At 38.1% G+C, this 25,092-nt stretch overlaps 2 protein-coding genes across 8 annotated transcripts in view; one reads left to right on the forward strand and one right to left on the reverse strand.

Moving 5' to 3' along the window:
• Positions 1-1,549, reverse strand: part of LOC120517029 (homeobox-containing protein 1-like) — a 302,918-nt gene extending 301,369 nt beyond the window's left edge. For 5 of the 7 annotated variants that reach the window (XM_039739106.1, XM_039739105.1, XM_039739103.1 and 2 more), the window contains exon 1: positions 1,318-1,549. The gene's annotated coding sequence lies outside the window, so the exon portion shown is untranslated. The remainder of the gene's footprint in view (positions 1-1,317) is intronic. The other 2 variants (XM_039739108.1, XM_039739107.1) reach the window with 1 other exon arrangement.
• A 124-nt stretch (positions 1,550-1,673) lies between these two features.
• Positions 1,674-25,092, forward strand: part of ints9 (integrator complex subunit 9) — a 288,812-nt gene continuing 265,393 nt past the window's right edge. The window contains exons 1-2 of the mRNA XM_039738053.1: positions 1,674-1,868; positions 10,226-10,353. Coding sequence (XP_039593987.1) covers positions 1,860-1,868; positions 10,226-10,353 — 137 coding nt within the window. The 5' untranslated portion in view covers positions 1,674-1,859. The remainder of the gene's footprint in view (positions 1,869-10,225; positions 10,354-25,092) is intronic.

The raw sequence follows: 25,092 nt of genomic DNA on the forward strand, positions 1-25,092 counted from the left end.
TTTTACTTGAATTACAGGTTTGATTTTTTGTACATATTTTGAATGAAAGATCAAGAGGATAAGCGATAAAGTCGTTTTTAATAGCCCATATTGTGTTTATTATTATTATTATTATTACTAAGGGTATCAATATTATTGGGCACTATATCAAGAGATGCAATTCTAAATGTATGTTTAATGCTGGACATTTCCTATATTGGTGAATAATGTAAATCAAACTTTATACAGTATCATTGAAATGTTTTAAGTGGATTTGGAAAAAGATTAATTAAATGACGTACATTTGCCCCAACAAGATCCTGTTGTAACAGAGTTATGAAATATACTGCTCTGATAATAAATTACTGATACTTCCTCAATTTTATAGGTCTCGTTATGAGAAGTGAAGCACCTTTTATTGGCTAACTGAACAGATTACAATTTTCACGCTTTCGTGTCAGCTCATGCCCCTTATTCAGGCAAGTTGTAATACAGAAACTGGAGTTCCCTGTATTTATATAGACACTAGGACTGAGACAGCATTCGAAAACCTTTAAGCGGGACTTCCTTTTTGCCATTTCATTAAGTAAAAATTTGACAGTTTCTTGCACAGGGTCATCCGTTATTTATACCAGTTTTTTATACTATGAAAACCGAGATAATTAAACATAATACTCACTTATATTTTTTAAACTCATAGCTTATTACTTTCAGAGTTTCGACTAAAATCTTGAAACATTCTGAGAATCCGTCTACTTAAATAGAAAATGGATATTTTGGTATATTGAGTAATCAAAACTGTAACCAAAGTTAACATATATCTGTTAAAGTTTGAGTTTAAAAACTTTTCATTTACTAATTCAGTCCTTAATATGAGCTAAACTACAAGAATGGCAAAGCACTATTCTCATAAAAATACAATGTGCATTTCTGCGAGTTTATTAATCTAATTCCTGAAACACAGTCACTGATAGTTAAACTACGAAAACTAAAACACTGTAATGCATACACAGTACAATTATGAAATCCTATGTGATCTTAATAATGAAAAATGTCTTATTACACGATGGCATGTTCACAATACAAAATATCCTTCAGTACAATCGTCAGTAGTAAATGAAGAAGAATAAGATAGAAAACGTTCATACTATTGTTGTCATTAAAAAAAGATTACTACGCTGAAAATATTCTGTTGCCATTCCCAAAAAGTGACCACTTCCAGCGCGCAATTTTAGACCTGGTAAAGTGTGCCAAACTAAAACATGGAAACATGCCTGGTGACGGTAATTAAATCATATTGTAAAATAAAGAAAGAACACATTAAGAGACTGTTATTACCTTTAAAATATTATGGGCCTCCTGCCGCCTGATCATTTAAGAATTGATGTCGGTTTTCTCGTACTCCACTCTGTAGTGATCAAAATGAGACAAACAAAAATGTACATATATATATTTATATTAATATGCTTTGTTTTTAGCTTAATCGATTTCAGTCAAATAGTAGGTTGATTTGCTTTTGTTTAACTGACAGCAGCCATATTCATATCAACACTGGAAAGCAGACAATGGATCACCGGGAATTGTAGTTCAATGACACGACCATCCTGCCTAATTTTATAATAATAAAAGCTATTTTATGGATTTGAATAAAACTACGATTCCCATGATGCTAGCAGAAATGACAGGATATCCGGGTTATTTCCTGTGCGCGTTTTGTGATGCGTGTAGTGCAATCACGAACTTTGAAAACCACGTGAAAACAAGATTCAGCAATAGATTAAATCGTCAAGAAATATAAAATTATTTTTTTCTTCATCTTAAGAAGAAGTAGGTTCAAAAAAGTTTCAGCTGATCTTCAAGCAGTTATTTTAAGTGCAGAAATGAAGCTGGTATGTACTTAAATATTTCGAAGTAATTAGGTGAGACTTTATTAATAATGTAATTTCCAGATATCTTAACTATTTTATTGTAGACGACTTTTTGTTTAACGCCTAAAATAAAAGTATGATTAATTAATGTGCACATTAATGTAGTTGGTTATACCATGCCATTCATGTATTTCTACAAAACATCTATAATTTTGGCCAAATATGTCCACGTTAAGTCCCTTTGAAGACCACATAAAACATGCTACATGTTACGGACAGCATACAATTGAATAACGAAATGTTGGGAATTGTAGCGTGCAGTGGTACGCATTTTACCGAGGCATGCACGTGAATAAGTTTTTTGTCTTTGTACTGAACTATTTATTTTTATAGACAGTTTTTCGTGCACATCTCATATCTTGCATTGTAACGTCGAAGCAGTATTCTGTTTATATTTTATGATGTTCCTTGTCTTACCAGGGTGAAAATAGGTTGACATTCCATAATTGTTTTTCGGGACTCTAAAATATGAGTTTATCCATAATTGTTCCTTTTTTTGTTTCAGACTACGCTCAAGTTTTGTTAAACCTAATATAAATGATACACTGTATACTTATGTTTTACTTAAATGTCATGTAAATTATTAATTCTTCTATACACAGTGATGTGTTTTGGTGAAAATGACTGTTTGCACTGCACATTAATACCATATACAAAAACTCGTCTCTTTCCTGAGAAGGCGAGGTTCCTTTGTGTGGAGGACGAAGTGTGACTTTGAAAGTAAATAAATCAATACATCTTTGGCATAAAGAAATACATTTTTGGCAAAAATTAATTCTCGTCATAAGTAAAAGAATAAATAAGTGAATATTTTGAAAAAATGAAGACATTAATAAATAAGATTTACGTATTTATTCACGCCAAACATGTATTGACTTACGTATTTCCAGGTATGTTTACTTACGGATTCTTCGTCTCTTTGTTAATGAGGTGGGCGGTGCTAAACTTTTTCTAAATCACTGTTGGTCAGTGGGGCAAAGCAGTCAGCAGTAGCTTACTTTTGTCCAGTCATGCAATGGCTTTCACGTGAGAAACACTAGCCATGGTACTGAGGCTGACCAACTTGAACACCAAATTTGTTCATTGCATACTTGTTGGTTGGTAAAATTAGATCCAAAATAATGTAGTTTTTGATGTGCTTGAATTGTAGTTTCATAGACAGACATGTTGTTAAACTAGAAAACCCTGTGCTAACACGTTTTTTTATGTAAAGGCAAGAGATCTCATTATCTGTGGTGGAGCCCATAAAACCAAGTTCACATAACGCCTGAAGCACAGACTTTAACATGGTGTATCTGAAAATAAATTGCTATAAAATGCCATAGAGCAGGGGTGCCCAATGCGTCATCGCAAAGGTAGTGCAGGTAGATTGCGTTGCATTAAAAATATATTTTTTTAAACGTTAGTCTATCATATATCCTCCCTATGGCATTTGCCTCTTGATTGACATACAGGGCGGCCAGTCTGCGATCTCTTCTAACTCACGGTCATCCCGCACGCACGATCAAACGGGCGAGCTACTGCAAAACTCTGGCTGTGATCTAGTTAGTAGGGCTGCACGATAACAGAAAAAACGATTATCACGATTATTTTGCTCAAAATTTTTAGCACGATTAATAATGACGATTATTCCTTTGGTAATGAACTTTTATTCACTTGTGTATTCTTATTGCACTTTACAGCCACAAATAAAGAAAAATAAACAAACCGAACATGTTTAGAATGGAGAGTTTTTCTTAGCTGTGGTAAATAAATAAAATTAAACTGCCTCATTTACATCAACTTGTAATAAAATCAAATAAGAATAAAAAAAATTTACAACATGTTACAGATTTTTGGCTAAGAACACAAGCCTGTCAACTTGATCTGGCTTTAGGGAAGACCGCAAGCAAGTAACTACATTTCCACCGGAACTAAAAGCCCTCTCTGAAGGAGAGCTTGTGGCTGGTATGTACAAGTATTTTTTTGCCACTTTTGAAAGCCTTGGGTAGATCTTTTAATGTTCTTTCCACCATTTTAATGGGTCCCCCTCACTATCCAGGTAGCTTGACTGCAAGTAAGATTCCAGCTCACAGGCTACACTGGATTTCTGGTTGTTAGGTGGCAAGGCTTGTTCAGCAGTTTAAAAGTAGCTTCCTAAAGTCATCTTTTTCTTTGGGGCACATCCAGCTTGGGGTGGCACCTAAACACAGTAAAAGGCATTTAGAACAAATGTAACTAATTGAGACTCAAAACACTAATATAGATCTCAGTGCAGCTCATTTTTATTACCATCATTGCCAAAGTCTGCATCTCAGCTTTGAGTCTGGATTGAATTGTTGTTTTGTTGACCTCAGCCATGTATTTCATCTTAAATCGTGGATCCACCATAGATGCCATGTCCAATAGAGCTTGGATGTCTGGATCACTGTATTTTTCGTTTAGGTACTCCAAAATTTTAGACTTGATTGCTCTTGACAAGTCAGTATCATCATCCTTAACTTTCAAGATTGATGCGTTGAAAAGATGAAGAACTGGCTTAACAAATGACACGCTGACGTACTTCTCGCCAGACAGTGCATCTGTAAAATTAATTAGAGGGTGCAAGAATTTGTTGATTGCCTCTAGTACATCCATGTCCTGCCATGTTGGGATAAGATGACGAGACTTCTTGTCAGAGGACAGGACATGTGCAATGGCCTTTTGCTGCTTGATGATTCTCTCTATCATGGCCTGATGTGATCCCCACCTTGTTGGACACTCTGTTTTCAGTGAGTGCTCTGGGAGTTTCATCTCCTTTTGTGCAGCTAAAAACTCTCTCTTACGCTTCCAGCTGTAAGAGAAGGAGCTCGCCAACTTTTTACAGAGCCCCACAGCCCGGTCAGTTCTTGGATCCTTCATGGCATTCTCTTCAGGAAATAAACATGATCAGAAAAAAAAACAGTAAGACACAGGAAGACTCTTGTTTATGCAACGTTTGATCAGAAATAATAAAAAAAAATTATTTCACTAATTATATACACCTACATAAGACAATTATCAAACATTTATTAATAAATAATAAACACTCACTTATTCTAAACTCATCTGGGTTCACAAACATTAACATAATAGTATTTGACTAATCCCAATATTTTTTAACTTTTAAATGTATCTAATTTGATACATTAGCAGAATAAAAATGATGAATATTATACTGTAGACCTATGACTCATTGTCATTATAATTTGTCATTATAATCAGGGGTGCACATAACTTTTTGAGTGTGTTCCTCAGGTGAGTAGCAGGTGCTGGTGTTTGGTACACACTCCGCAGCGAGGTCTTAATAAGTGCAGATCGCTCCCTTAAGATTTTGTGGTTTTTATCGTCATTGTGCAACTTGACGGAACACAAGGTTGCATCTTGAGCGTAATATGCATTAAACAAATGTATTGCGTTTCATTAAAAATGGAATGAAAGAATCAGTTGTTCTTTTGTGATAAGACCGAAATAAAATAAAATGCTATTTGAGTACGTATCTAATATCACGTGAGTGCATGGCGCTTAAATATCGTTTAATAAATAACGTCACTGACTAAATACTGTTGGTGAAGAGCGCACTGTCATTTGGTTGTCTTAAAGTAGCCGAAAATGCGCACAGCTGCGCCTCATTTAAAAATTACCACTGCCACAAGCGGAAAACACGCAAAATTATTTTATTTCAAAACGAAACCACTTTGTATGGTGCTTTCCGCCGGTGCAGAATAGGGTCCTGAGTCGGAGGAATAAACACTTTTCGATCATAAACGTAGTACCTAAACCGAAAGGACATAAAACAAATGGTGAAGATGAAATTTTAATCGCACAGTGTCAAAAAACGGTCACAGTCAAGAGCTGTTCTGTTTTGTACGCGAAAGCGGTGTAGTAACAAAATGACGTTACGCGTTCATCATTTTTGCCATGCATGCGCATTCGCGCACAGTTATGTGCACCCCTGATTATAATATCACTAAAACAACAACAACAATTAATATTTTTAAATTGTCAAATTGTTTCAATATATCTGGGGAAAAAAACATACAACTTACTGATGGCTAAATGAAGTCTGTGACCAAAGCAGTGTAGCCTCGGCCAGTTATTCACAGATGTTGCCCTAATCATATTAGCTGCGTTGTCCATTGTGATGCACACAAGTCTTTCTTCCACCAAGCCCCAAGCGGACATCGCTTGTTTGAGGCCCACTGCAATAAACTCCGCTGTATGGTCTTGTGGGAAAAATGAAGTTTGCAAAAGCTTGCTTTTCATCTCAAACTCGCTGTCAATAAAATGAACTGTCAAGCTCAAATACGGTTCCGCAGTTCTGCTTGACCATAAGTCGGTCGTGGTAGCAAAATATTCAAGGCTGAGCCTGAGAATTTCTCTTTCTATTTCTTTTCGGCATTTCGCGTACAGCGAGGGCAGCGCAACATTGGAAAAATGGTTATGTGACGGAATGCTATATCTTTTATCAAGTGTTGCGATCATTTTTTTTAAACCCCTCACTGCTCATGGTGGTTATTGGACACATATCCTTGGCTATATGGTACGTGATCGCCTCTGTTATTTCCCGGTGTCTTTGCGAGCTAGGCAGATATGGTATTGCATTGAACAATGTCCCTTATATTGTTGTCTGTGTTGTGGATGACTGGTAATTTTTTGTTGTTGCTGTTTGTGCCTTCAGTCTTTGAAATTCTTGATAGTGTACTTTGTGGTGGCTTTTAAGGTGGTTGATGAGGTTTGTTGTGTTACCTTGGGACGTTTTATACGGAACAGGAGCAAAGTTTGCACAAGACTCGTACCTGATCAACATCACATTCCTCAAAACCGAAATAGTTCCAGAGTATGACCCCTTTTTAGGAACTAATGATCGCACTTCTGCACCTTCCTCACGTTGTTCCGCCATTATATGTTTATTCTGACTGACTGTTATTGCTGCTATTGACTTCTACTGCTTCAGAAAGCGCTTGCAATCTAGACGCAGTAACGTCATAGTGATGCAGTCCAATCCGTAAACTCCGCCCATAAAAATCAGTTTGGTCTTTATACTGTAAAATCGCAACGATATTTATTAATGATCGTGAGTCATGAATATCGTTATCATGACAAAAAAAAGATTAATCGTGCAGCCCTACTAGTTAGCCTTCTAATTTATATTGACTAAAGAAGGGATTTAAAAAAAAAATGTTTGGGGAGGGTATGCGCTTGATGTGGAATTGGAAGAGGAATTTTTTCTCACAATGTCACAATCGAAGTGTGTTTGTCTGATCTGTCAATCTATCATTACTATTCCAAAGAAGGAAAATGTTGAAAGGCATTTTTGAGCTGTTCATAAAAACTACGAAACTGACGTCCTTCCAAAAAGCGATCTGAGAAAGAGAAAGGAGAGGGAAGTAAAATTGCAGTTAATCGGACAGCCGTCTTTTTTCACTCGGCTGAATTCAAAGCACCTTGACTGCATTATTCGGCTCTAATTATTTATGCGAGTCAGCCTTTTCCCACATGACGATTATTAAATACAAATGGAGTAGTGACCATAAATGTATTGAATTGTTATTGTGCCATAAAGGTTATTCAGTTATGCAAGGTACACAACATGCATTTTATTTATACATAAATATGCTCAGTGTGTGTGATATAAAATAGCATTTTTAATGTAGGTAGATAATTTCGACCTGGTCATTTTAGAAGTAGCTTGCAAGCCGAAAAAGTGTGGGCACCCCTGCCATAGAGTATCTGGGTTAAATATGTAGTTTAGCCTGTTAAACCATTTACCATGAATCAGTTCAACAACAGATAACTCTCGAGTCCCGTTTACATTTCATGCATCATATCTATATAGTATCCAGATGCGAATAAGATGCAGTTTGGTACTTTGTGATTTTTGAGAATGTCAATTAATATAACATCTTAAAGAAATGTTAATAAAGGAGTGTTGAAAGGCCACATGAAAGATCAAAAGTTTAAATCTTTTTTTAAGGTTCCTTGTTTTGGTGTCCTCAGGTGATGAGCTTTTTTAATTTCTCCTTCCTTTTCCAGTAAGGTTGTAGTAATCAAGCTAAAGTCTTAGTGGCAACACAAACTTGCATATCTGTTCAGTGCACAATGCGTCAGAGGGGAATAATCTCCATTCTTTCAGTTGGCAAAGGCCAAATCAATGTTACCTTTAAGCTCCACCTATACTATTTGACTTTTTTTGGAGGCTCTTATGAATACCGGCAAAAATAAATAAATTGCAGCCATTTCCCTTAGCACCACAGTTAGTGGCTTTCTTGTGGAAGTCATTGCCTGACTAGAGGGAAGTGAAGAGAACTAATCGGTCAGATACTGTTGTTTCTCCTTGGTTTGCACCCTTTCCAGTAGTACTCTAGAAAAGGTTAGGGGTGCCCTGCTCATTAACATAAGAGATGAAGAAATCTGCAAATAAAAAAAACTGGAAATAAGTTAATGCTTATTTTTTCTGGTATTTGTGGCAATAATTTATTTCTATGAACAATTGTATTTATTTATTTATGCTAAACATGTCTTTGGTTTGGGTAAGAATTTCTCTATATAGTCTGTCATTCTGTGGGTGCTCTGATGCAGTGGTATGATGGGCAGTAACGTGAGAACCAAAAATATGAACAGGTGAGATGTTGTGTCCATGGGACACCAGCATTAAATACTGCACCAATATTTGTCACCCATTTTAACCTGTTAGCTTCAATGGAATATGGATTTTTCTTTAATTTTTCCTTTTGGAAAAAAGTTATATTTTGTTGAGCTTTAATGCACAAGGGACTTTCAAAAAGTTTCCATACTTTTGTTTTTGAAATTCTAATAAAATCACATTAAAAAAAAATTACAAATCACTTTTCTACGTAGTCACCTTCCTTTGTGATGCAATTTTCCCAGCCATCAGTAAAAATGTTTTTAGTTGAGTGCGTAGCCACTGATGCACCGCTGTTCTCACACCTTTATCACATGAAAGTCTTCTTCCCCTTAAAGCTTTTTGAGCAATTCAAAAAGGTGGAAATTAGATGGCTCTAAATCCAGACTATAAGATGGGTGTTCCATAACCTCCCAGTTTAGTTGTCTGAGGGTTTTCAATGTGTGGGCTGCAGTATGGAGACAGGTGTTGTTGTGCAACAGTACAATTCCCTTTGACAGATTTCCTCTTCTTTTAGAGTGGATTGTGGGTTTCAAATCTCTCTGAAACATGTCACAATATGTTGTACTTGTGACAGTTGTTAAACGTTCCTGATAGGTTTTGAGAATAGGTCCTTGAGAGTCCCAGAAGATGGTCAACATCAGCTTTCCTGCTGATGGTTATGTCTTGGATTTCTTTGCTACAGGAGATGATTAATGCTTTCATTGCATACTCAATCGCTTCCTTTCAGGCTCGTAATGGTGAACCTATGTTTCATCACCAGCGACTATAATATGCTGCAGAAAATTGTCACCTTCTTCACGATAACAGGATAAGTTTTGGGAGCAAACATCAGAAGCTCACGTTTATGCTCCTCTGTCAGTTGCTTAGGCACCCTCCTGGCACACACTTTACTGATCATAAGGCTGTCATGAATCCGGGTATAGGCAGATCCAACATTTACATTCGGCACTCCTGCTACCTCTTCAACTGTTGTTCTTCTGTTTTCTCTAATCAGTTCCAGGGTTCGTTCTTCATTCCTTGTGGTTGTGGCTGTAACTGAACGTTCGGAGTGCTCTGTATCTGTCACACTAGTATGGCCATTTTTGAACATTTCAATCCACTCGTAGTTGACTGTATGATAGAGAATTTTATCCCCATGCTGAGCACACGTATGGAGATGAATTTGTGCTTCCAGCATACCTTCTGCCCACAAAAAGCGTATTGCAGAACGCTGTTCCTCTTTGGTGCAATCTATAAGTTTAGAAGTTTGCAGCCATCTTCACCACAAGGTGACAACTTTTATACTTAACTGCAAGGGCAGCCAGCTTGCCAGATACAACTATCACATAACACTCTCAGACACGACCAATTACTACTCCTCCCACCTTCACAGGTTCCAACAAAAATATACAAGTGTGGAAATGTTTTCAACGTCCCTCGTATATCAGAGTAACTTTTGCAGTCTTGATATATCCTTTGCAGTTAATTTTTGGGATCAATGATGAATTTGTCATGTCTGAAGTAGCATGCTGTACTTTTGACAATATTAATACTAATACAACATTAAATTACTGTAAAATATACAATAGGATTTGTGAATTTGTTGTAAGATATATGTTAATGCAAATATATTTTTCCTTACATTAATAAGACATTCATTTTATTACATAATTTATCTCTTTAATATTTTTAGTACTGCCTATCTGGTCACCCCACCCTGCCATGTAATGTTCTCAAGTTCAAATCAACTACCATCATGCTTGATTGTGGCCTGGACATGACTTCTGTATTAAACTTCATACCTTTGCCGCTAGTTCACAGGTAATGAAAAGATTGCTTTGTAACAATGCTAAATAAACATAAAAACTATTTGACTACATTCATATTGCTTATTTTTAACTTTATGATATAAAAGGGCAGAATTTACCCTCACTCTTAAGTAAACAATAATGCTTGTTAACTTGAGAGCCAAATTGGGTTGTTTTATGTGTATCTTTTTGATAAATATGAACATTTTATTAAAGTTATTATTTAACTATGATAAGAATTTTTAAGGTATGAATGTTAAATATTTTTTTACATGTTTTATTAGTTAATTTTTGTTTTATGGTTGCTGAGCGCTTATTTGACAGAATTTCATTTTGCTAATAAAACTGAACAGGTAACACCTGTGGTCTGCAGATTAATTATAAAAACACAATGTTAATATGGAACCTAAGGCTTCTCTCTGACTGGTTATTGAAGGAGTTTAGTATTAAAAAAAAAAAAAAGTAAAGGGAAAAAATCTGAATTGGTATTGGAATCATCCAGTTTTAGTAACATGAAGCCAGTGATTAGTATTGGCCATAGAAAAACTGGATCGGAGCACCCATAGTTCAGTCATAAGGTTACTCATACCCATGGTTCACTTTAGTTTAAATTCTTTGTGTTTTTGTGATTTAGAGTGCAATACTCTTGTTTCATTGTTGTTTCATTAATAATTTTGAATGTCTTCTGTGAAATGTTATAAGGCTTTGTGAGTTGTTTTTTTTTTTTTTTTTTTTTTTTTAACAGTCAAAAAAATGTTTCCATTTCAAGTTCAGACCCAACATCACAAACACAAGTTCCATTCAAATAAAACCAGTTTATACAAATGTCTTTTACAGAGGCTCCCATAGTGCAATAAACACAATTCTCTTCAGTTTTCTCCTTTTTTCCTCTAGACATCCCAGGTGAGCTTTGTCCACTTCCATCTGACTCTGACTCGCATGGATGAGGTCAAGCAGCTTCTTTTATCTAGCATCCGGTAGTACTTGAAGTGCTATGGAAGTCCCACAAAGCAGGCATGAAGAATCCCTGTAGCACCCTATGGCAGCAGCTCCATGGAACTCAACAAGGCTGTTCTAGTTAACTATATTGTCCAGAGTGCCTTACGGGTATCCGCAGATGTAACATTGCTGTAGCGAGTTCTCTCCCATTGTGTCAGGGATGCCAGTAGTTCTCTTGGGTCTTCTCCCCTGCCCTTCCATTATGTTGTCGTCCTGATTGGATATTATCCCAGAGACCAACTCAGCTGGAATACCAGTGACTGGCATTGGCATCTTTCCCCTTCTCCTTGTTGTGGCATAGGGCTGACCTCCCGTCCACTTAGGGAATCGCACCCACGTGTGTCGTCCGTGACAATATGAAATATGATTGCAAATGTCCCACAGGAATGGAACTTGTTCATAAGTAGAGTGTCCCTTGTATCTCCATCCTTAGCACATAACCCTTAGCAATGAAATAATTACTAACCTGGGTGAAAGTAGTGATTATGAAGTTAACACTAGAATTACCAAAGCTTATGAAAAACTCGTAAATCCGGCCCACCTTAACACTAGAATTACCAGAGCCTACGAAAAAACACATTTTTCAAGTTTTAGTAGTAATTGACAAAATGTAGACATGAAGTGTATAATGTGTGAAACCTGAAGTCCAAATATCAAATAAACACTTTCACAACAGACTTGAGCTGAGAAAACTGTGGCGATGGGGGGATGTGATAGGCTGCTTGCTGCTTATCGGCACATTTACGGGACAAAAGTCACTCATGGAGAGGTGTGAAGCGATTTAAGGTGGGACTGATCTACAAGTTTTTTCGTAGGCTCTGGTAAATCTAATGTTAAATCTGCTTGCACCTCTCCGTCTTGTCTTGTAAATGTGTCTAAGCCCAAGCAGCCTACTATTCCATTCTCCCACCCTTGCAGAAAATGCAAAAACCTCTCCCAACTCAAGCCTTGTTTATCAGGGAGTCTAGTACCTAGAGCTGTATAGGCTAAAAAAAAATATTATTTGTAACACGTGCATTTCACATGTTTTCCGTGTCTACAAAGATCTAGAAGTGTAGGATGACAGGAAATGCAAGAAAAGTTGAACACATACCTAACAAACTATTTTTCATGTTTTAGTACTAAAGACAAAATTTTGACATGAAATGTGCGAAGACTGAAGTCCAAATATCAAATAAGCACTTTAAAAAAAGGTACAAATATAACAGAACAAGTGTGTTTTTATTCAAGACTATAACGGAAGAAAAAGAAATCGGTTTAGTGTGGCTTGATATCGTGACTTCTTTGGTAATGTAGCAGTAAGGGTTGGTGACTCCTATTCAAAAGGTCACTGGTTCGAGCCTCCCCGCTTCTCAAAATAAACATTTTGAGTAGTGAGCTGCTATTGTTACTATTGTACAATAAAAATATACATTTGATTTGAGTCTGTAACAGCCTGTTTAAATGTATACTTGTAAAAGTTAGCTTTTTCTTTTTTTTTTTTTTTAATTTTTATTTTTTCAGTCGTGTTCACGCTTGCCCTGATCTGACGCTGTTACTTTTCAAATAAAGACATGCTATAACAGAGGTGAACTCGGATGAAGACGAGGGTTTTACATGGGAGAAAGAGAAGAACAGAAGGCCCACCCCCCACAAGAAACATCCACTCACATGTAAGAACAATGCAGCTGCACCAAGCGTAAAGGTGAAACATGGCACCGTTTGGATGCACCAACAGGTCAGGGCATTATCCTGCCAGTCAGTCTGCCCCACACCCATCCTCCAACGAAGCAGCACGTCTTACAGAGCTCACCGATGTATCGTGCAAAGTCCTGTTTCTGATTGTTTTGTGATGGTCTTTACATAAGAAACATTTATATGTTACTTATATAAAAGCCAGATTGAATGTTATTTACCTTGATTTATTTACTTATCTTCCTACAGCGTAAAGTCACAAGTAGACTGCAGAGCTTCCTCTGCTTGATTGACATGGCCACGCTGACACAGTACATGTGTACTGAAGTGACTTAAGCTGCAGGTGGAAGCTCCTGTCACACCTTACGCAACTGTGTTTGATCTTTATTCAGGAAAAGATCCCAGTCGCCCCAGGGGAAGAAGACTTTCTGAGACTAAGGTCATAAAGCTTATGAAACCATTTTTGGACAAAGGCAGAATCGTAAAGACAACTGCGTGGAGCTTCCACTTGCAGCTGAAGTCGCTTCAGTACACATGTACTTTGTAAGCATGCATATGTAGATCAAACATAGGAAGCTCTGCAGTCTAATTGTGACTGCTCTTACCGTATTTGTTCTGTTATATTTGTACATTTTGTGAAAGTGCTTATTTGATATTTGGACTTCACACATTATACACTTCATGTCAAAATTTTGTCTTTAGTACTAAAACATGTAAAACGTTTGTCTTTTAGGTATGTGTTCAACATTTTCTAGCATTTCCTGTCATCCTACACTTAAATAGATCTTTGTAGGCACGGAACACACGTGAAATGCACGTGTTACAAATAAAAGTATATTTTTTTATCCTATACATCTCTTGGTACCTGACACCCTGATACACAAGGCTTGAGTTGGGAGAGGTTTTTGTACTTTCTGCAGAGGTGGGAGGATGGGATAGTAGGTTGCTTGGGCTTATTGACACATTTACAAGACAAAAGATGCTGATGGAGATGTGCGAGCGGATTTAAGGTGGGCCGAATTTTTTCAAAAGCTTTGATAATTCTAGTGTTAAGCTATAATGTTATTAATGTTGTATTACCTGCAGAAGATGGGCAATCATGAAAGATCAAGTACTTACATACTTGCATGTCCTCAAGAAAGTGCCCCAAAATGTGCTTATGCAAATTTACCTGCAACAGGCGGTATTTATACAAGAAAACTTGATGGGAGAATGTGCATATAGCATTTACAGTAGCTCTGACCCATTTGGACAGAACATTTCAGAAAAAGTGGGAAATGCATTGAAACCAATTAAATGACAACTGATAATTCATATCCCTGAGCTGCTCTTATGTGTGTTGCTGTGACAACCATATTAAACCTCAAAGTGATAAATATGATGTGTACATCCTACTATAGTTGCCTTTTAAAAGGACGATTGCTGCTTATTGGCCCTGAAGCACTTGCTTGAAGCACTTGCTTGTGATTTTCTTAGCTTATATAAGCTGCTTATTGTCTCTACAGAATTAGAAGCCAATGCAGTTTATATGTTGTCAATAATTGCAATAAGTAAAATCACTGGTATGATAGGCAGAGTGGTGGCTCTGAGGCTAGGGATCTGCACTGGCAATTGGAAGGTTGCCGGTCGAATCCCGTAAATGCCAAAAAAGGGACTCTGCTCTGTTGGGCCCTTCAACAAGGCCCTTAACCTACATTTGCTGAGCGCTTTGAGTAGTGAGAAAATTATTATAATTACAGTCGATTCCGCCTAATCGGAACACATCTGGATGGAGAGTTTTTTCCCCAGTTAAGCAGCTGGCCCAATTATGCGAAGTACGCAAAAAAAGCTAAAATTTTGTAATAGAAAGACGTTACGTATGTTTGAATATATGTTGCACACCATAAATTGCCTTTTATTCTTTTAAAAACGACTTGACAAATTTGTCATCCAAACATTATAATACCGTATTCCCTTCTATCCAAATAACAAGAGAAAGGTAGTAAATCGATTTATACATGTGGTTACTGATAGTTAATCCTGTTTATTAAGAAAACCGTGGATTTTGCTTTGTCTTGTTCTCTTTATGGGCTGGCATTACACAAACTCAGCGCATGCATCTAATGCAGATTAAGGACTGCCCTTGTTGACTGTCTGCATGAAATACAATAGCAATTCAGGGAAAATATTCTGGCATCCTGATGAGTCACTTGCTCAATTTCATCATGTGCATCGGCTTCGTCAGTTTCTTAGTTATCTGTTGTCTCTTTGCATTTTGTAGCAATTTCCTCGACGATCGCATCGTCACAATCTTCATTTTCAACAATGCTGATAAATTCCTCATAATTTTCCATACTTTGCACCTGCAAAGTCATTTCATCAACATAGTTGCTGTGAGATCGTGTCTCCGACTGCTCAGAGTTCTTCCAACCACAATGGGCAAAACAGTTTTGGATAGTGCTATGGCTTATTTCTCGCCAACTGTCAGCAACAAATTGTATTGCCTGCAATATGTTAATCTTCGCACTAACATCCGTAGCTGTTGAACTTTATTGCAGCAGATTTTCTTCGATTGGTGAGCTACATTCTGGAAGCAATTTGCCTCGATACAAAGTTTTCAGACTTTTTATAATTCCCATATCCATTGGTTGCAGGATGGATGTGGTGTTAGGAGGCAGAAATTCCAATTGTAATGTTTTTCAAAGAATCTAAGTGAGGATGAGCTGTGCAATTATCAAGAAGCAACAGAATTTTTTTCGACTTGCGCTGCAATTTCAAATCCCATTCTGATAACCACTTTGAAAAAAATTCAGAAGTCATCCATGCATTTTTGTTTGCATGGTACAGAACTAGCAATCCATCCATTCTAAGCCCCTTAAAGCATCGAGGCTTAGCGCTTTTACCTATAACTAACAATTTCCTTTTATCACTTCCTGACATGTTAGAACAGCATAATACAGTTACGCAATCCATTGCTTTCTTGGAACCCACTAGCGTTTCGTGTTTGTAGCACAGCGAACCGTCAGGTGTTGCACGATAATACAGGCTAGTTTCATCGGCATTGTAAATGTCATCTGCACAAAACTGCTGAAGAAACTCGGGTAATTTACTAGACTTCCTCTTTTCAGTGCCGTCACCATCAGCACTGCCTTTTTCGCCATGTGCTTTCTTTAACTTCATTTCATGCCTAGATTTCCATCTAGACAACCATCCATCTGTTGCCTTAAATTCGTCATGACCCAACTTTTTAGCTAAATCCTCTGCCTTCGCTTTCAAAATAGGCCTACTGATGCGCACGCTTCGTGCAGTTACGTCACTTGTAGTCACTTTAACGAACAACTTATTGAGAGCGTCCTGAACTTCTGGTTCCTTGCCTTCACACTTCCGTTTACGGGATGTTCCCTGTGCATTTTCTCGCAATGCCCATTCACCTCTCAATTTCTGCTCGTTCTTTAGAACACGTGAAATAGTTGATTTCAGAACGCCCATTTTCTTCTCCAGCATACGGGTGCTTGTGTTAGGCGCTTGGTTGTTAAATTTTATCAAGCAAAGTCAATTTTATCGGAGAGCGTTTATTGTTTCTGTGGCATCCTAACAGCGGCACGAATGAAATTAAGAAAAGAATTCTATCAACCATCATGGAATTCGTAATTTTTCAGATGATTTGCACGACTCAATTTAAAACAAGTGGTAAAAAAATTGCTGCTTATTATCACTTACCAAAAAGGCGTTGTCGAAGTTCAACATACAAAATGTCTTCAGCACCACTTCACATTTTCAAACACGACTTTCAGAGCTCCCAAAGCAAATGACCAAGAAGCTCCTAAAGATAACACTGGCTCAACCCTTCTCTTGCTCCTCGCGGGCATCACTGAGTGGTTCGCATAACGGGACTCCTTATCTTTCATTTGTGCGATTCTTGAAAAATTTACTTTGAACTGAGCTCTTTCATTTTCATCTTACCCATCTCGCTTTAAAACCGCCAGTGGCTCCTGTGCCGAATAAGCGAAATGTTGGCCCAAATAACCGAACGGAAAACATGTATGATTACACTGTCTGGATTTGTTCTTTACAATTTGGCCCAAATAAACGGCTGCCCCAGTTAACTGGTGTCCCGATTAAGCGGAATCGACTGTAATTATTATCAGTCTCTGCATACAGAATATTATAAACTAGCAAAATACCCGCGCTACGCAGCGGTGAAGTACTGCCTTAAAATTTTTATCAAGAAGAAAATTAAACCTTTTTAAACTGAGGGAAAAATATGCCAATAATTATTTGTTAAGGATCTCTTTGTATACCACATTGTCATTTTGGCCCTTCGGTTGTAATATGACCAAGCTGTGCGCTGAGCTTACTCCTGAGCATGCAACGTACAGTTGGCCATGTGAAAAGTAATCGTGTTTCAAATCTCACAGCTTGGATTGCTGCTGTCATAATCGGTTTGAGTTTCATAGTTTGTTTCAATTACGACAGTATTTGCAGGACTTGTGTTGAAGTGACACCTTGAGGTGGCATCTGTCAAGCATTGTAAGCATATAACCGGTTTCATCAATAACCTCACATCCAGCTTTTGAGAGTTTAAACATTCATAAACATCAAACTGTCCACTACTGAAATCGTCACCTGTGAATCTAAGATGTTTAAGAGGCATTGGCGGTTGTCGAAAGGTGTAAAATATATTTGGCCATTTCGGTACACTTGAACGCGAGAACTGAACAATTGAGCGGCAGCCATCAACTCGCATGCAGAATCATAGGTGAAGGGCTTAAGCATTTCACTCTTATAGTGCTCCTGTGTAGTATAATTATCTCCAGTACCATCATCAGTCCACACCTTGAACCTGTCCCAATCATTCAATACATAAGACACAATGTTCCTCCGGATATCAAAAGTGAGCCTGATATGGCCGTGCAGTATGTAACAAAGATAATGGAAAAGGCAGGTGCCATCTCCGGGCATGGAAACCACTCTGTAAGTGACAGTTCTTTGATCGATGGTGATCACCTCGATAGACATTTTAATGGCGGTACGGTAGGAACGATAAAGGAAATGGGTACCTGAACAATGTAAAGTAAGTCTAAAATACCTACACAATAACTATAATTGTAATAAATGAACAATAAAACAGCAGAGAAGCCGTGGATTAAATAAAAAGGCTGTAGTTATCAGCAGGGAGACGTGAATCTCGTGGCGAAGCAAGGAAGGGAATGTAGAGACCGGAGGGACGGACGGCCTTATATAGGCAGGCAGCCAGCCAACAACGTGGAAGGCTATGGACGTATATATGTACATAAGTAGGATTCAGTTAGCGTTGGGAACCCGCGTACCAAATTTCTTGAAGATGGGCACATAAGTAACAAAGACCGTTGGAAAGTTCAATATGGCGGCTGACAGTGGTATCATACCACTGAAATAAGTACGTACATCGTTTTTGGTTAGCGCAGGGAAGCCACCTACCAAATTTCGTGAAGATGGGGCCATAAATAAGAAAGTTCAACATGGTGAACGTTGTGGATCGTTATGACCGTTACACGTAGAATTTCAAAATGAAACCTGCTTAACTTTTGTAAGTAAGCTGTAAGGAATGAGCCTGCCAAATTTCAGCCTTCTACCTACACGGGAAGTTGGAGAATTAGTGATGAGTCAGTAAGTGAGTCAGTCAGTCAGTGAACGCTTTGTCTTTTATTAGTATAGATACCATGCCTTACATTCTTAGGAATGTGGTTTGATAAATTATGTCCCATTTGGCATTACTTGAAGATTATACAAGTGGTCATATACAAATGGCAAGCAGATTTTTTTTTTTTTTTTATTTTCTTTGATAATGATTGACTGACTTAAGACAATTTGTGCTTCACTCTTTTGTCACCTAGTAAGCTATCATATCATTATTACAAACTTATTAAATTACTAGCAAAATACCTGCTCTTTGCAGCGGAGAAGTAGTGTGTTAAAGAAGTAATGAAAAAGAAAAGAAAACATTTTAATAATAACGTAACATGATTGACAATGTAATTGTGTTGTCATTGTCCTGAGTGTTGCTGGCATATATATATATATGTATGTATATGTATACATATATGTGTGTGTGTGTGTGTGTGTATATATATATATATATATGTGTGTATGTGTGTGTGTGTGTGTGTGTATATATATATAAATATATATATATATATATGTGTATATGTATGTGTGTGTGTATATGTATATATGTGTATGTGTGTGTATATATATATATATATGTGTATGTGTGTATATATATATGTGTGTGTGTGTATATATATATATATGTATATATCTATACTAATAAAAGGCAAAGCCCTGACTCACTCACTGACTCACTGACTCACTCACTGACTCATCACTAATTCTCCAACTTCCCGTGTGGGTGGAAGGCTGAAATTTGGCAGGTTCATTCCTTACAGCTTCCTTACAAAAGTTGGGCAGGTTTTATATCGAAATTCTACGCGTAATGGTCATAACTGGAAGCAGTTTTCTCCATTTACTGTAATGGAGATGAGCTTCAACGCCGTGGGGGCGGAGTTTCGTGTGACATCATCACGCCTCCCACGTAATCACGTAGTACATAGAAAACCAGGAAGACCTCAAAAAAGTGCTCAAGAAAACATGCATTATATAATTGAGAAGGCAGCGAAACAATAAGAAGCGAGCGAGTGACATATACAACCATATTCATGAGTTCTGCTACTTCGGAAACAAAGCACGATGTAAACCTACACTTTAAATTAAGTTCATAGACAGGCTGCGCTGGCGTTTGTAATTTAGTGCCTGCCCATATAAGGCCGTCCGTCAGCGGCAATCCAATAGCAAACTGCCACGGGTAAATATTCACGGGTGAAGGACTGTGCTTATGGAGAGGAAGATGAGATGGTCAGGGTGGTGTTTGACACAAACTCGGCGAAACTGCGAGAGAAAGTTTTAAGTGCCAGGACTAAGGTAACATTAAATAAAGCTATGAACATAGCACGAGATGGCACCAGCACAGCTGGGAATCTTCGATGCAAGTACACCGAGTGGCTCACGTGAACTGACGCAGTGCACAGATAAAAAGCAACAGTTCCAAAGAGCGCTGAACAAAAACCGAATTACACAATTGAAAAGGCAGCAAAAAATATGAAGCGTCTGATAAGCATATTCATAAATGCAGCTACTGTGGAAACAAAGCACACGGTGGAAAAAGTCAATGTCCTGCAAAAGGAAGACAGTGTAAAAAAAAACCCCGTGCATGCAGTGTGTCAGGTCTCAGATAAAGAAGAAGACGAGCTGTTTATTGATGCAGTAAGAAACGAATCGATGAATGAAACCTGTCATCTTTACAACGATTGACAAACACGGAATGTAACTTGAACACAACACATCGAACAAATACGAACCTGATTGAAAGAAATAATGATAATCAAATCCTTGATGACAGCAACACTCAGTAACACTCACAAAACAAATACTGTATATTGACAGTCATGTTACGTTATTTTAAAATGTTCCCTTTTCTTTTTCTACCTTTTTAACACACTACTTCTCCGCTGCGATACGCGGGTATATATATATGTATATATATATATATCCCGCTCTACATACTCGAATAATGGATACTTTATTCGCCATCAATGATTGTTTTGGTAAAGCCATACTCAGTGTATTCATTAGATGAACGGTAAAAAAGTAAGAGCGAGGGGAGGATGACTCATTGAGGCATGCAGGTTGTAGTGCGTGTCAACTCTATCTGAATTGCGCGATCACATTTGAAAAAATGTATCTTTTCAAGTTCTATTTAGTCCATATGTGTCAAACTCAAGGGCCGTGGGCCACATCCGGCCCGGCGTGTAATTATATCCGCCCGCGAGATCATTTTATATACTGTATTATTGTTATTAAAGCCGGTATATGAAGCGCTGGTAACACAATAAACTACAGATCCCATAATGCAGCGCTTCAGCTGCCTTGCATCAGGGTAACCTGAATGCAATTCAGAAGATACAGAAAACAGCATAATTAAATAAGAATCTGACACTTCAGCGGACGTTTTAACCCGTGCTCAATCACAAAGTGATTTCAAGTGAAGCTGCTTTTATGGGAGACACAAATGCACCAGTTCACCTTGCCCCACTTTCCCTGTTGCCAAGTACTGTTAAACCAAGTCGTCACTACGGTGTTCCAAAATAAGCACTTTGATGATAAACTGAGCGCACTGAGTTTTCACGGCGCTTTGGTGACTTTGATGAACAAAAAAAGTCCGTCTACATGCGGCTCGAACCTTTTGCATGTTTGGTAGCACATATCTGTGTGAGAAGCTCTTCTCAGTGATAAAGACTAACAAAACAGCACACAGGAGTCGCCTCACTGATGAGCACCTGCAATCCATCCTGAGTATCTCCACAACACAGAACCTCACAGCAAACAGAAACGAACCTGTGTCCAAAAAAAGATGCCAGGCGTCCAGCTCTAAAATGACATATGAGCAAAGACAACTGAATGATTTGATTTGTTATTGCACGTAAGAGCGGGAGTCAACCGTTTTAACAAACAGCGTATTGCACTGATACGAAATAGCTGTGTGTGTATATATGTAGATATGTATGTATATGTAGATATATGTTTATATATGTGTGTGTGTGTATATATATGTGTGTGTGTGTGTGTGTGTGTGTGTGTGTGTGTGTATATATATATATATATATATATATATATATATATATATATATATATATATATATATATATATATATATATATATATATATATATATATATATATATGAATGACAACAACACTCATCACTCACAACAGTGACAAAACAATTACATTGACAATCAGGTTACGTTATTTTCAAAATGTTTCCTTTTCTTTTCATTGCTTCTTTAACACACTACTTCTCCGCTGCGAAGCGTGGGTATTTTGTTAGTATATATATGTATATATGTGTGTATATATATATATATATATATATATATATATATATATACATATCCCTCGCTATATATATATTTGACTTTCAGGGTTTTGCTCTATCGCGGTTTTATATGAAAGCATAACTAAATATATAATATATACACAGTAATCGATTTTTCTTTCAGCTTTTGCTCTATGGTTCTATATGACAATGTGTCTTTTTACTTCCTTGTACATGCTTCCTCAGTTGGTTTGCCCAGTTGATTTCATGTAAGGGACGCTATTGGCGGATGACTGAGAAGCTAACCAATCAGAGCACGCAGTTAAGTTCCTGCTTGCTGAATGCAGTGTTAACCAGGAAGTCTCGTCTTGCTCATTCAGCATCAACGTGTTTCTCTGTGTAAAGAGTTGTGCTCTTTTGTGTTTATCTTTGTGCATAGTCAAGCCCTTCATTATGGCTCCAAAACGATCTGCTACTGCTTCAGGGGCCGTGCCCAAGTGCAAACGGAAGATGTTAACGATTGCCGAAAAGGTAAACATTTTGGATTTGTTGAAGGCTATGATTCTTTTATTTAAAAAGTAGGAAAGGAATATAAGATCTCTGGCGCAGTGTCCTTAACCAGGGTGCAAAACAAGTTGTAAGTGGATGTAATAAGGCAGTAGTCTGGATGGAATCTGCTTTAGGGATTTGGATTGAAGACTGCCAGAAGAACAACAACGGCAGTGCTACACAATCGCCTGAAGTGGCTCCTTTAAGGGCTGTAACGCTCTCCTTATTTGTGCAGTAAAATAAAACTCATTGTTATCGGACAAGTCATCGTGTCATTGTTGGTGAGTAACCATAATTAATTTTCTACTTACAGTACTTTGTACATGTACGTCGCTTAGTGTCAGCTGTACACACACATTTACTGTATACTATTTTGTTGCATTGTACGTATTTATTACTGGTGGTATGTCTATCGTAATGGCTGTAACATGTGATATCGGAGACACTCAATATCTTTAAAATAATATTTAGGTTTTACTATATATAAACAGTGTGTTTTATATACATAATTTCAATGAATCTTACCTAATATCTAAGAAAATACAAAGGGATTATGCTATATAATTGTGCAGGGAATATTTATAAACAGTGTGGGAGAGTTTATAAGGGCTTAAAATATATTAAAATAACCATAGAAACATATGGTTTCTACTTCGCTGATTTTCACCTATCGCGGGGGGGTCTGGAACGCAACCCCTGTGATGTATATAGATATATTACTGTATATGTGTATATGTATATATATGTGTGTGTGTGTATATATATATATATATATATATATATATATATAGTGTGTGTATGTATGTATATATATGTGTATATATGTATAATATATTGTGAAGGATGGCCGGCCATTTATCCCGGCCAATACCCCCAAGCCGGCAGGTGGAGCCCTCCTTGCAGCTTGGAGGTCCCCAGAAGACCAGCAGGGCATCATGGACAATAGAGTTTTTATGCAAAGCCCTGCTGGATGCCGTGGAGGCCACAGGAGGGAGCTGCAGGGAGGACTGAGGGCTTCTTCGTGCCCTTTGACCCGGAGATTCGTCATAGGAAGAGCGACGGACTTCCGGGTTGAAGACAAGGACTATTTACCCTGACCTGGAAGGAATAAGGACTTGTGGACTGTTGGGCAGAAACACCTCCGGGTCAGGGAGTATAAAAGGACTATGGGAACTCCCAGACAATGAGCTGAGCTGGGTGGAAGGGTGGCAACGCGTCTGGGAGCTGGAGGATTGGCTATTTGTTATTATTGTGATTTATATGAGTATTGTGGTGGAGAGTGTGCTTTGTGCAATGTGGAAGAAAAATAAAGTCAACATTTGGACTTTTACCTGGTGTCTGGAGTCGTGGACAGGGGTTCAAGGGAGCGAGAGCGCCCCTTATCGTTCACAATATATATAGCACACACACATATAAACATATATATACAGTGGAACCTCGGTTCACAAACGTCCCGGTTCACGACCAAAAAGTTCGGCAAACTTTTGCCTCGGTTCACATCCACACACTCGGTATACGAGCAAGCCAGTTTCCCTTTCGGTTTGTGTGCGCCGAAGATTTCCGCACGTGTTGCATTGTTCTCGGTCAGACGTGCCTTCCTGCACGTGCGTGCTTGCCTGCCTTCCTTCCTGCACGTGCGTGCGTGCTTGCCTGCCTGCCTTCCTGCATGTGCGTGCCGATTACTTAAGCATGTGTTGAGCCGTGCCTTGTTCATTGTTCTATGTCAGACGTGCGTGCTTTACCTGTGATATCTTTGCGCTCTATATTTAGTGGGATTTTGCAGTTAACCATGGCTTCTAAGCAAGTGAAGAGTGGTGAGAAGAAACTTTTAAAGAAAATTGAAATCGAAGTGAAGAAAGAAATTATTGAAAAGTTTGAGCGTGGCGTTCGTGTTACTGATCTTGCCGCCGAGTACAAGAAGTCAAAATTTTCAATTTCGACTATTCTAAAGCAAAAAGAATCTATAAAAGCAGCTGATGTTGCAAAAGGCGTTACAGCGTTAACCAGGCAGAGGCCTCAAGTGCTGGAAGAGGTGGAAAAACTGTTGCTAGTGTGGCTGAACGAGAAGCAACTTGCAGGGGATAGCGTAAGTGAGGCAATGTTATGCGAGAAAGCCAGAAAGATTCATGGCGATTTGCTGCATAACTATCCTTCTACGAGTGCCGGAAGTGAGGAATTTAAAGCCAGCAGAGGATGGTTTGAAAAGTTTTGCAAAAGAAGTGGCATTCATAGTGTGGTAAGGCATGGAGAGGCTGCTAGTTCCGATGCTAAAGCTGCGATAGAATTTGTGAAAATTTTCACAAACTTAGTGGAGGACGAAGGCTACATTCCGCAACAAGTCTTCAACTGTGACGAGACCGGATTGTTCTGGAAGAGGATGCCAAAGAGGACCTACATTACCCAGGAAGAGAAGGCTATGCCCGGCCATAAACCAATGAAGGACAGGTTAACTGTTTTGCTGTGTGCTAACGCTAGTGGCGGCGTAAAAATCAAGCCACTACTGTTTACCAATTTGAGAACCCTCGTGTTTTCAAACAGCACAATGTAAATAAAGCCAGACTGCCTGTGATGTGGAGGGCAAACACAAAAGGGTGGGTCACAAGGACTTTGTTTTTGGAATGGCTGCAGGAGGCTTTC

The sequence above is a fragment of the Polypterus senegalus genome, chromosome 16 (assembly GCF_016835505.1).
Source record: "Polypterus senegalus isolate Bchr_013 chromosome 16, ASM1683550v1, whole genome shotgun sequence".
Taxonomy (NCBI): Eukaryota; Metazoa; Chordata; class Cladistia; order Polypteriformes; family Polypteridae; genus Polypterus; species Polypterus senegalus.